The sequence below is a fragment of the Cottoperca gobio genome, chromosome 21, assembly GCF_900634415.1.
Source record: "Cottoperca gobio chromosome 21, fCotGob3.1, whole genome shotgun sequence".
In the NCBI taxonomy this organism is placed as follows: domain Eukaryota; kingdom Metazoa; phylum Chordata; class Actinopteri; order Perciformes; family Bovichtidae; genus Cottoperca; species Cottoperca gobio.
This window is the reverse complement of record NC_041375.1, coordinates 14,417,150-14,428,893: the sequence shown is the minus strand read 5'-3', so window position 1 is coordinate 14,428,893 and position 11,744 is coordinate 14,417,150. Positions and strand designations below refer to the sequence as shown.

Below are 11,744 nucleotides of genomic sequence, written 5' to 3'. Positions count from 1 at the left end.
ACTAGGTTGGTTGACCTTGAATCTTTGTTGAGATGAATCTCTTTGAGACTCTCCTCTCTCCTTCTCTTGGGGAACTCTGTCATGAAGAAAGACAACGACCTTATCCCGTCAGGTTTTTTCATGTAAAATATCCTCTTTCCCCAGATCCCAACCTTTGCATGTATTCGAGGTTTTGTGATTTTACTCCGTGTTAGTTGAACTACATTTTCTTTTAACTTTTAATACTCACATTGCATTACATTTATTCCTCGTTTGTGTGACAAGTGAACATGCTTCATGCTTTTTATCAACTCATTTTTGTCCACTGATCTCATATGATATCCTTCAATGTTCATATGGAAGGGGATTGATATTTAAAAATGTGGTTCATTTATGTGTGTGCCTTTGTGTTAGCATGTAGGGACAAGGGGTTGAGTGGATCTTGAGAGCTGGCAGGTGCATTATTGCAGCAGGCTCTGCCTAGCTTGACATGTGTGTGTTCCTAATCTCCTAGTGATATGACAAAGCTGTGTGGGAGCCTGGGCTGGATCTCTTCTGTCTGTTGTGACACACACACACACACACACACACACACACACACACCACAACCCCCTCTCCCCTTCCCTTTTGTCCAACACACACACACACACACACACACACACACACACACACACACACTCATATTCCCCTCTTGACCTCTCAAGAATCCACCACTCCACTATCTATTGGCACCTTCTGACAATAGATGTGTACTTATATGTGCTATGAGAGCTTTGTTAAACCATCACTGCGTGCATCTATTTGTGTTGTCACTCTGCTGGTACATGCCTATAGTGTATGTATTAATGAGCAGAGCATGCATATACTAGCAGCAAACTAGAGCAGAGGCCTGAAACGCCCTGTAGATGCTGCTGTTAGTCAGTGCCTGGGACTATTAAGGTAAAAGAAGTGGTGTAGTTGTTGTTGGACAAGTGAACTAAACACATTACCTTTTTATTTCCTTTTCTCTACTTGATTTCATACTGGGATTCAGTTTGGACGCAAAAATAGACGGAAGGGAGGATTTTGTGGCTGCGAAACCTTTGCAACTTTCCACCCCATGTCTGTAGTTTAATTAAGGGGCGACACATCTGGGGTCTTAGCTTTGGTGCTCATGAGAACACATGTTCTGGTTGAACCTTCAAAAATCTTTGTGTATCTCTACATTTGTCCAAATGAAGCACATACCTTCTGCTGCACCTGTATTCTGAATGACATGCAACACAGTTCCCCAGCTGGAATCAAAGCAGGGACGTCGTGGTTACATTCTACCAGAGCACCCATCTACCTGCTTTTTGTTCTGTATTTCTTTAATTCAGCAAAACTAAATCCATATGACAAGGGCTGCAAAAGACTGAAAGGATGTCTAACACTTATCAGATGATAGAAGACCAGACACACACACATGATTTGACTCAAAGACATGAACAGATTACATGTGCATGGGTGTGTTTAATATGTTTCACTTCACATGAAGCAGCGGCACAAACCATAACGCGGGATGAGGGCATATTCTTGCGGGAACTGAGCCAGTGCATCTGACCATGTTGACATTTTACACACTGACAACAGACGGGGAGGGAGGGAGTGAGGGGGGAGGAGGAGGGGTGGGGGTAGTTTGCAGCCGTGCATTCAGTCACATTGTCACAGTGGAAGGTGTAAATGGGGAAGAATGCAAGAAGCAGTTAATGAGCAGCATTTTTTAGTCTTTAAAAATGACAAAATAACATGAATGTAAGAAGAAGAATTTAAACTACTACGATTAAAATTATGTAGATGTGATTTTGAGAAGGGCATGATTTTACCTTCTGCTTGGCGATACCCCCCACATGCGTCATCAAAACCAGATTCTTGTGTGTCTTTACAGTTTGCTCCTCGGTCTCCTCCAGCCTCGCCCCAGAGATCCTAATGCATCATTTGAGGCTCACACAATTCACTGCTTCCCAAGCCACTGGCTCTTACCAGCCTGATAGAGGCATTTTTCGCCACTTAGAATCATGCACTGTGTGTCCGATCCCTTCCTCCTTAATATGTCCTCTATTACCATCAGGCATTTATGCCTGTTTTTTCTACTTCAGTAACCACTGAGCACCGGCTTCATTAAAACTAATTGAATCGGAAACATGTCTGCCCGAGGAAACATTAACTCTTTCTATAAAGGAAATTTCCGATTTCATATTGTCAATAAGGTCAAAGGACTGAGCCCGTGTGTTCAATACTGATACATGCTTTGCCCATAAACTTCAACTATAGGGCCATTTAACTTGAGATGTGCTATTTATCAGCACTGAGTGTAAGACTCAAACTCTCCTGGTTTCTGGTGATTATATGATATTTGTAAAACAATCACCATTTTTCCAGCAGAAACCAGGTGAATCCCATCTCTAACATAATGCACTGTCAATGTCATTGCATTATTTATTTCTGGTGGTTAACATTATTGAGTCTTGGTACAAGCATTGCATTAATGGTTTTAACTTGACCACACTTGAAACAATAATTTGATAGCATCAGTCAGAAATCAATGTGCAATAACAGAGCATACACAGCTGTTTAATACGAAGTAAATATTTATGAGTGATCTGACTAGGCATCAAGTCCAGTCAATCTTCTTTGAAAGGATCTGTGCAAATGATTAACCTCATTTTACTGGTGCTGTCTGGGCTGGTAATGGCCATTAGAGCTAAGAAGGAGTGAGGCCTTTGATTTTTGGCTCCTCATCATTCACAGCTTGTCGCATCCCTTCATCCTTCATACATGGCTGCTGAATTGATTGTCTGTTTAGTCCTATGAATGATAAAGCTGCTCTGGGCCACAGGCTGAGAGGGACAGACACGGCTCACTTCCATCTATATGCAAGGTGGATTTCTTTTCCTGCCTCGCCACTTGGAAATCAGCTTTTTGCATTATTTATTGGACAATCATCAGCATTTCAATATGGTAAATCAAATAGTCACAGTAATATAACTATAGGCAGTCATATCCAAAGAGCCATCATTCAACTCATTATTCATTCATTTTGTTTAGAGCTACAGTCGGAAGGACTCATGAGGTTCATAAGTTGTGTAATCAACATGTTTGACTGCGGGCTCGCACAGCAGCCTGAACAGAGGGAAAGGTAACATTAAAGGAAGTGATTCTGAGTGTAGACTGAATGCGCTGAATGAATGAAGAGCCGCAGAATTATTGAAAAGTAGTACATAACCAACGACTGCTGACGAGACAGGTGGAATATAACCTCGATGGGAAATGGCAACATGAAAACCAGAGCGTGCTAACATACTGAAAACCTCAGATGAGTTGTTTAAATTACTTTAATTTGACAGAAAGTCAAGTAATAAAGAGCATGTTATGGCATTTTAGTGATAAAGCAATGCATGTGGATCTATTTCAAGTCTTGCTCACAAGCTTTCTAATAAGATTCTCACTCCGTACCTCAAAATAACTTCTAATACTACTCACATAAAATGCAAAGAAAGATAACACTTAACTGTCATTTACTCTAGGCTTAATTTGATCCACTGCGAAAAAGTTGCATGTTGTCTCCGAAACTCATAAATCGCATAGAGATCATCAATGGGCTGCATGTAGTGTTGCACAGAAGTGTGTAGCGAGTGTATTTGTGCTTCTTTTATCATTGTGCTTTTACTGGGTGCTGCAAATATAATTCCAGTAGCAGTTTGAGCAACAGTGAGTTTTCCTCATCGGATGTCTGTCTAACAAGTTCTCATGTAGTGCAAAGGTGAAAGGTCAAGTGCTCTCCCACTACAGGGATCCGATGAGGCAAAGGTCTGGCTTATCTTGGCCTCCCAACATGGTAATTCACACATTAGACCTACAGACTAAATTTAAACACCAAGCCAACACGGCCAACAAGTGGACCTTTCTGTAAAAAAAATAGACCAAACTATATATTCCAGTCAAAAGAAAATATAGTTTTGTTGTTGAGGGAACGGCTCCTGACGTAATGAAACCTACAGCAGAGCTACAGCACTTGCAATCCACCGAGCACCACACACACTGTCAAATTGCATCACAGAATTGGAAGAAAGTGCAGCTGTGCATGCAACTTAATCCACGGTCGTCGGTCGTCACCGTGCGTGTGTGCGTGTGTGCGTGTGTGTGTGTGTGTGTGTGTGGTAGCATCTATTAGTGGTACTGTTAATTGGCAGCAGTGTTCTCAGAAGCCGGGACTCAGTCTCATCATTTGATTCTCACTTTGTGTACAAGCGCTTAGCAACAGGCTCTGTTCTCGGGAAGATGGCCCCTTCACCTGCTGGCTTTGGTTTGTTGTAGCTGAGGACGAGGCAGAACAACTGGAGAATCATTTCTTTTTCTTTCTCCCAGCCCTACTTATGCTGACACGATCATATCCAGCCTTCCGCTGATGTCAAGAGCGGGGAGGAAATTAAGTCATAGGCTCTTAATGAATTTAGACTCAAAGTCCTCCAGCATATATAATCATGCACAAACACTGACAGAAGTATTAGCTACTTGTGTCATGTTTTACTGTGTTGAAATAGACATGTGTAAAAACCTAACTACTTTGAGTCAATAGAGAGAACTTGTGACATTGTAATGCACCCTTTCAGCAGATCTGCTAAATGTCAGCAAACTGGTTCTGAGTGTAATCCCAATTTGCCTTGGAATTAGCACTTTACAGTGACGATCTAATTATTTAGACAATTTATAGCCTGCTGCTAATATCTCTCAAAATAAGATGTTCCCTTCATCTTGATCATGTGATAAATGTGGAATCACTGAGGATAAGTCCCAGACATGCCTCAGAGCCTGGCGTCACTTCTCTCTTCTGAAAGACTAAAGGGGACTAAAGGGTTTGTGACAGCCGCACTGCTTCAGTACGTGCAGGCCAATCACTGCCGTTATATATACATTTCTAAATGACTTTCACTCGTGCAGTTACAGTCTACATGACGCACATTTGATGCGCAGCAACATCTCAAGAGTGACGTGAATTGTACTTTTATGAGGATGATCAGCAAATGGGATTTAATGCTGTTCAGGACTTTTTACCTGAAGTCCGAGGCGCGGAGCCGGACTCCCCGGAGGTTTGTGGGAGGTTGGTGGTAACAGGTATTAAACTACTATAAAGCAACTAAGTTACTTTGCCGGCTCCGCCATAATAATAATAAAAACTTTAAACGGTAGTTTAGAGAAAAATGTGCATGTGTGTTGCACCATCGTATCTTTCGAGTTCACTTATAATCCAAAACTACACCGCATAGTGAAGCGCTGTGACGCTCAATGTAAAGCTGTGCGCAACAGGATTTCACAATAAATGTGTTATTTTCATGAATGCGGTGTAATAGCAGGTTGTATGTAGGTAGTCGGCTTTTTGTGTGGGGAAAAATGTAAATTCTGGTCTGACTCTTCGACAGGGTAAAACAGGTTAACTGCCTCCGTTTACATAATAAACGTGAAGGCAAATGAAGCGCAACGATGGTCTCGTATAAACCTACAAATTAAAATAACATAAAGGTGGACATCACATTTTTAATCCTTTTACTATTAGACAACAAGGAAAGTCTATCCAGAAAAACAACTTTAAACCTTTATTTGCATTAACTCTCGCACCAGCAAAGAGCATCCAGAGGAACACATAAGGGATCATAATAAAATCCGATGTTCTTTATGAAATTGTTCGCTAGAAATGTGACTTTATTTGGGATTCAAGCAAAAGATTAAGACTTCTTTATTTAATCCGTTGTATATTGTTCCTTTGTCAAATACAAATAGACATTAGAGAATGAAACGAGGTTTTAACAGCCTGTGATGTGTTAATAAAAGCGTCTTTTTCACATTTCAAATATAGGAAATATAGACACCCATGCTGGAGAAAACTTTAAGGTGTTACCCAAATTAGAAGTGCATTAAAATGAAACTTTGATGACTGAAATATTCACTAAGTTTAGGTTTAAATAACACTATTAGAATGGTCAAATAATAAATATGTGCAACATATTTTTGTCTAAACAAAATAGAGAATTTAAACTTAAGATGAAACGGGAATGGGCCTGCACATTATTTACCACATGCTTTAAACGCAACAACTTACTTTTTAAACTAAAATAGGCCTACACAATTTCACATTTAGTTAAAGGAAGATGTTAAAAGAAATAACCGAATCAAATGTTAGATTTTTCGCAAATAGGCCTGTAAGCGCTGCTTACAACAGATAAGGAAATTACAACAAGTTTAAACTCCAAGATTATATTCTCTCTCTCTCTCGTGCTAAAGTAGCTCCATCCGATCAGAAATGTCTTAATTTAAAAAATACATTAATTTCAGAGAAATTATTTAGCAAAGAATTGATTTAAAAGTTTTATTTGTAAACATTAAATATTTCTTTCTCTCTAAAGTTTTTTGAATTCGTCACCAAATGCGTTACAGAAGTTGTAAGTACATCATGATGTCAAAGATGTGGGCCTATATCACACACTCATGAACCTCTTGATATAAGATGGGAGTTTTTCATTTCCAAAACGTGTTAAATCATAACTACCTTGACGTTTATAAGACATAAAACATAGACAACGTGCTCAGCATGAACTTGGATGGGTTGAAATCGTTTAAATTGCACCATGCTTAGTGTAGCTCTTGGCAATAGAAATAATAAATATATAGAAACGTTTATATTCAACAGCAACAATACTTACAGCACATACAAACAAGGAATGTCTGACAGTTTTACAAACACCATGGGTCCCTCATTTTCTATACAGATGAGATATTTTTCCACATATGCGTCATACATAAAAGGAGTGCCATAACTACGAATCTGTATCAAATCTAGCAGACTACATAGTGTCCGGTATATATTATATATAGACATCACCTCAGCAAGTGCCTATAAAAGAAAAGGAAAAGGAAAAAAAAAGGAAAACTATAACATGCGTTGTCTTTTCTGGATACTTTTGGGGATCCTGTCAGAAACACATAGGCACGAGTCAGAAAAGAAAAGAAAATCAAATATTTTCATTATAACAAACTTTGTACACGTGTTATAAACCGATGCATTGGAGGCATCACATATTCTATCGTAATATACAGTGTGTGTGTGTGTGTGTGTGTGTGTGTGTGTGTGTGTGTGTGTGTGTGCGTGTGTGCGTGGGAGTGTGTGTTCTTATGGTTTCATATATATAAATGGAATATATTACATACGAGTATGTTGAATCAGTAGAGCCGATGTTAAATAAATAAACAGTAAGTGATTGTAAAACTGGATTAACTTTGTTGACAACTTGTCCACCGGAGAGAAATTCCCCGTGATGATTCACTCGTTTGGCGATAAAATAATTAAAAGGCCTACACAGCAATTAAACTCTCTCTCTCTCATCCTCGTGTTATTCTTTTTTTCATGGATCTCATAATAGGGTACTTTTGTTCTATAAGCCTACGGAGCTTGCAAATATTCAGAAATAATATCGTTAGAAATCTGTCAAGTCTGACTCAGTCAAGTCTTTTGGAAGTTCTTTGAGGTCTCGCAGTCGAGTCAGACTTAGAAAGGTAAGGTGTCGAGGAAAAGTTTGTCAATTATTGCTGGCGGAGGGACTAGGTCTTCTAGTTTTAGGTAAAAGATACGCTGCAGACCTTGTGTACATAGTGTGCGCAGTTCAGGGAGCTTTCCCAAGAGTTTTGACAAGTAGTTGGGACGATTCAATCCACCGCCATTGAATGTCACTTGATCTTTGAGGCAGTTGACTATCTTGTTTTGGAGATCTTCGACTCTCTTGGGTTCCTTAAGCCCGTGTCGCTCTAAAATACAGAAGGAAAAAAGAACAGAGATTAATTATTTCCGATGCAATAACTTCCTCCGTTTTGCATGTATTGTATAAAACAGGCATAGTTTCCAAATGAGCGGTCGTTTCCAGAGGAGTAGCCGCCTTTACGCACCTGTTACCATGGCCAGAGCTGCGATGCAGGAGAAAGCTGAGATGTCTATGTTCATGCTCTGCAAATTCGAAGAAAAGTCCACGATAGCGTCCACCCACTCTCCAAATCCGCGGACGCACTGTAGCCTGTGTAACACCACTCCATTGCAAAAAATAAGTTTGCCTTCCACTGGGTTGGACCTGCAATTAATCAGAAAAATACCATTAATTACGCTTGGCAATAAATGGGAATTTAAGAGCCTTCTCATTATTGGGCAGCTAATAAAACTCAAAGCAATGAAGCTTGAAGGAGGAGCTGATGATTATCTAAAGCCGAGATTGTTTTGTTTAATAATTACGCGGTTTACCTGTACGCCAGCCGCAGGACAAAAAGTTCAAGGAAGGCGGATTCAAAGAGGAGGTCTTGATCTTGCTTCGGTAGATCAGAAAATCCGGGAATCTTCTCCGCCCAACCCCGGATGATCTCCATGGAGCCCGTCAGGAGATCGTAGAACTGCTGGATGTGCTGAGTGTTGTCTCCAGTCATTTGGTAGTCAGGGTTAGCCTGGAACTGGAATTTAATTTAAACAGCGCCTTAATGAGGTCCTTTAAAATATATAATCCGTGAAATTGCAAATGCCAATTTCCAAGAGGGAGAGGGTGCTTTTTCACTATTAAATTCATGTCTTCTTTTTATTAAGTTCTCTATTTCAACACAATTTACTTAGGATGGAAACATTTGCCACATTAAAAGCCTGACAAAGTTAAGAATTCAGCGATGTATTACAGAAAACTTTCAAGGCAGTAAATTGTTACTTAAAAGCAGGACTAAATGAAATATAAAGTCCGCCAATCTTGCTGCTCCTTCTGTTTTCATCCGGAGTAATAGTTGTCAACTTGTTTTCTTTCTAAGTGGTGTGTGTGTTTTATTTCTGTGGTTGTGGTACTTTACTCACCCTGGAGTAGTCCAAAGCAGACATGGAGGGGTTGGAGTCCACATGGGCCCTAACAAGTGCGCTTATGAGGCTCACCGGCGGCGAAGGTGGGGAGGGCTCCTGTGGACTTTTGGGTTTGGATGGGAGGCGTCCTCTCCGACCTTTCAGATTATCCGTTCGGACTACTGCATTGGAAGAAATATATGACAAATAAATCATTAACACGCACTCCTGTTGCTGTGCAGAATTACTTAAATGTGGCTTAAATAACAATCCAACACTATTACGCACGTGTTCCCCCAGTGTATCAGTGGGGAAATAGAAATTACTGGTCTAAAATAATTTAATGAATGGCCTAAACATACCTTCTCTCACCATTCCGACGACCATGCACTTCTGGAAACGGCAGAACTGGCAACGATTTCTTCGGCGTTTATCAACAGGACAGTTTTTATTTGCTAAACACACGTATTTTGCATTTTTCTGAACGGTGCGCTGGAAAGAGAGAAAAACATAATGTCACTCTACAGGCCTATTTTCATGGCTATATACTGTACCATACAGAATACGGTATGTGGATTAATGTGATATAGTGTAAAAAGGAAAAGATGAAAACGATATAATATCTGTCTCATCTCCTGTTTGGGACTGCGCTGTGTGAACCAACAAGAGGGAATAGACCGTCAGCAAATACACATTCGTGGTCTTTCATATTTTACTTATTCCTTTGAGATCAACTATGTGTGGATAGATATGCTTGTCATGTAACGTTATTTTACGCACGAACTTTAAAGGTGCTGCTTGATACTATTTAGTGTGGGCCGCATTGGAAATCAAATTTTAAATACATGTTTAGGATGTGTTTTTTGTTTTTTTAATTGGGCCTATTAAAACTCACTGGTGCCTTGAATAATAAGGAACACACAGCATATATTCCATGTAATAACAGTAACACTGATTCATGGTTGCTGTCACGTCAGCCCACCTTGAAAAATCCTTTGCAGCCCTCGCAGGTTCTCACTCCATAATGCTGGCAGGCTGCGTTGTCCCCACATACCGCACACAGACCCTCGTTTGACGGAGATCCTCGGGACGGGGGCGATGGCACTTGGCTGTCCACCAGCTGGTGCCCGTGGCCGAGCTGTAGGGAGTGAGGAAAAGCCAGACCAGCCTGTTTCCGTAGGGCGCTGGGCACCCCATAGCTCTGACCGTCAAGGCCACGGTGCACCCCGGGGTTGTCGTGGTTCATGGAGACGTGTAGCGGCCCGTCGAACCGCATCTGACAGCTGGAAACAGGGGTACCGGGCGGGGACTGCTTGAAGGAGAAGAGCGAAAGCCTTGACACCGGATTCTTGCGCTGGTCCATCATATGAGACGTGGCCGCTACATAGTTCTGGTGGAAACTGTGGAGGGAGCCAGGGTCCTCCCACATGTGATTAGGCTGAACCTGGAAGTTTGGTGTACTTGGGGCATGGGGCGAGGAGGGTTTGAAATACATTGGCCCAGAGTGAGCCATCATTTCCTCCGACTGAGGTGGCAGGTGGCTCTGCTGATGGTAGTTGTGCATCTGGACGTCCTCCACCTTGATAGAGGACTGCTCTCCAGAGTGGGGCATCTGATACAGACAGGGCGGTTTAACGTCGTAACTGGTGTTATAGTTGTCCATGAATGTACTGAAACTTGGGAGAGAAGTAGTAGCTGCGATCTCAGTGTTGGTCAAGTCCATGCTAAACTTCACAAACTCAGGTGTTAAGAAGTCGCAGCTGTATTCTCCGGCGGTGTGGTAGCTGTAGCTCTGTGAAGCAGGACTAGCTCCTTGAGGTGATGATCCATACTGAGCCTGAACGCAGGGCATGGCTGGAAACCAAACCGGTAGAAACAAATCAGAATTTCTCAAATAAATGTCCAAACCGTGAAGAAAGTTGTACAGTTTAGTCTATCTATTAAATATACATTTACTCTAAACGGAAGAAAAAAAACGTTATTGAGTACTTTCAGAATACAATACCATTAAAAACAATAATAACATCTGTATTTGTATTGTATTTGTATTGTAAATAATTTTCAATATCCTACCTCAAGTGTTCTGACAGTTTTTCGGTGATACTTGGAATGGGTATTGTCAGGAGTTGTATGGGTGTCAGGATTCAAGAAAGCGGCACTGTTCTGGATCTTCCCCTAATAAAACACATCACTTTGACATTTACTACATTATAGAATACAACAAATATCTAAAAATGACCACGAGATCCCAGTTAGAGACAGGTTTAACCTATGCGCACAATTTGCAAAATAATTCTAACACACAGCGCTTTGGAAAATGTAATAAAAAAATAAAACTTTAGAAGGATACCGACATAATAAGTGCATACAGACATACACTGCGTAAGTTGTCTTCTTCTTTTCTTATTATAAAGTACGCGGCTGTAAGTGATTTTACACACCAACTTCGCGCACTTGACATTAGTGACAACTTGTATAGAAAGCAGAAACAATCTCGTGAAATATCAGCAACACCCGCAGATCTGCACAGTCCGAGTCAGTTTTGTATCATTTCAGTTTAACAGTGAAAACACACTAAAAAGGGACTCAAAATGTTCGGAGAAGGCGGTGCAAGTAAAGCGCAGGACACAGATTATGTTGCAAAAAAGAGAGAGATGAGTAAAAACTTACCTCACATCAGGATCGTGGCTTTCAATCCATGCGATAAGCATGCAGGGGTTATTCATCAATTTCTGTAAAAGCTCCAAATCATGAGCGGCGGTACCCAACAATGCCAGGCAGACAAACCGTGTGACTCCGAGCACTGACAGCGACACAAGCTTCGACTACCCAGTCTGGCCAATGTGGCTTTGTTTATGTGAGCTCTGGATACCGTAGCCCACGTGTTTCACAGCGC

General features: G+C 41.0%; 1 protein-coding gene across 1 annotated transcript; it reads right to left on the bottom strand.

Moving 5' to 3' along the window:
• Window positions 1-5,527: 5,527 nt before the first annotated feature.
• nr4a2a (nuclear receptor subfamily 4, group A, member 2a) lies at window positions 5,528-11,673 on the bottom strand. The gene is made up of 8 exons (XM_029459050.1): window positions 11,519-11,673; window positions 10,922-11,023; window positions 9,831-10,702; window positions 9,211-9,340; window positions 8,867-9,030; window positions 8,279-8,481; window positions 7,933-8,111; window positions 5,528-7,794 (listed from the first exon to the last, which is right to left on the bottom strand). Exons 3-8 carry the CDS (start codon window positions 10,698-10,700, stop codon window positions 7,538-7,540), a joined length of 1,803 nt encoding a protein of 600 aa, XP_029314910.1. The 5' UTR covers window positions 10,701-10,702; window positions 10,922-11,023; window positions 11,519-11,673; the 3' UTR covers window positions 5,528-7,537.
• Window positions 11,674-11,744: the final 71 nt, after the last annotated feature.

What these genes read in the sequence shown, in the direction of transcription:
- nr4a2a (XM_029459050.1), bottom strand. Translation starts at nt 10,700, where the DNA reads ATGCCCTGCGTTCAGGCTCAGTATGGATCATCACCTCAAGGAGCTAGT. An exon ending in GTCCTGCGGCTGGCGTACAG is followed by an intron (nt 8,112 to 8,278) that starts GTAAACCGCGTA and finishes GATTAATTGCAG; the next exon opens with GTCCAACCCAGTGGAAGGCA. An exon ending in AGCTCTGGCCATGGTAACAG is followed by an intron (nt 7,795 to 7,932) that starts GTGCGTAAAGGC and finishes TCTGTATTTTAG; the next exon opens with AGCGACACGGGCTTAAGGAA.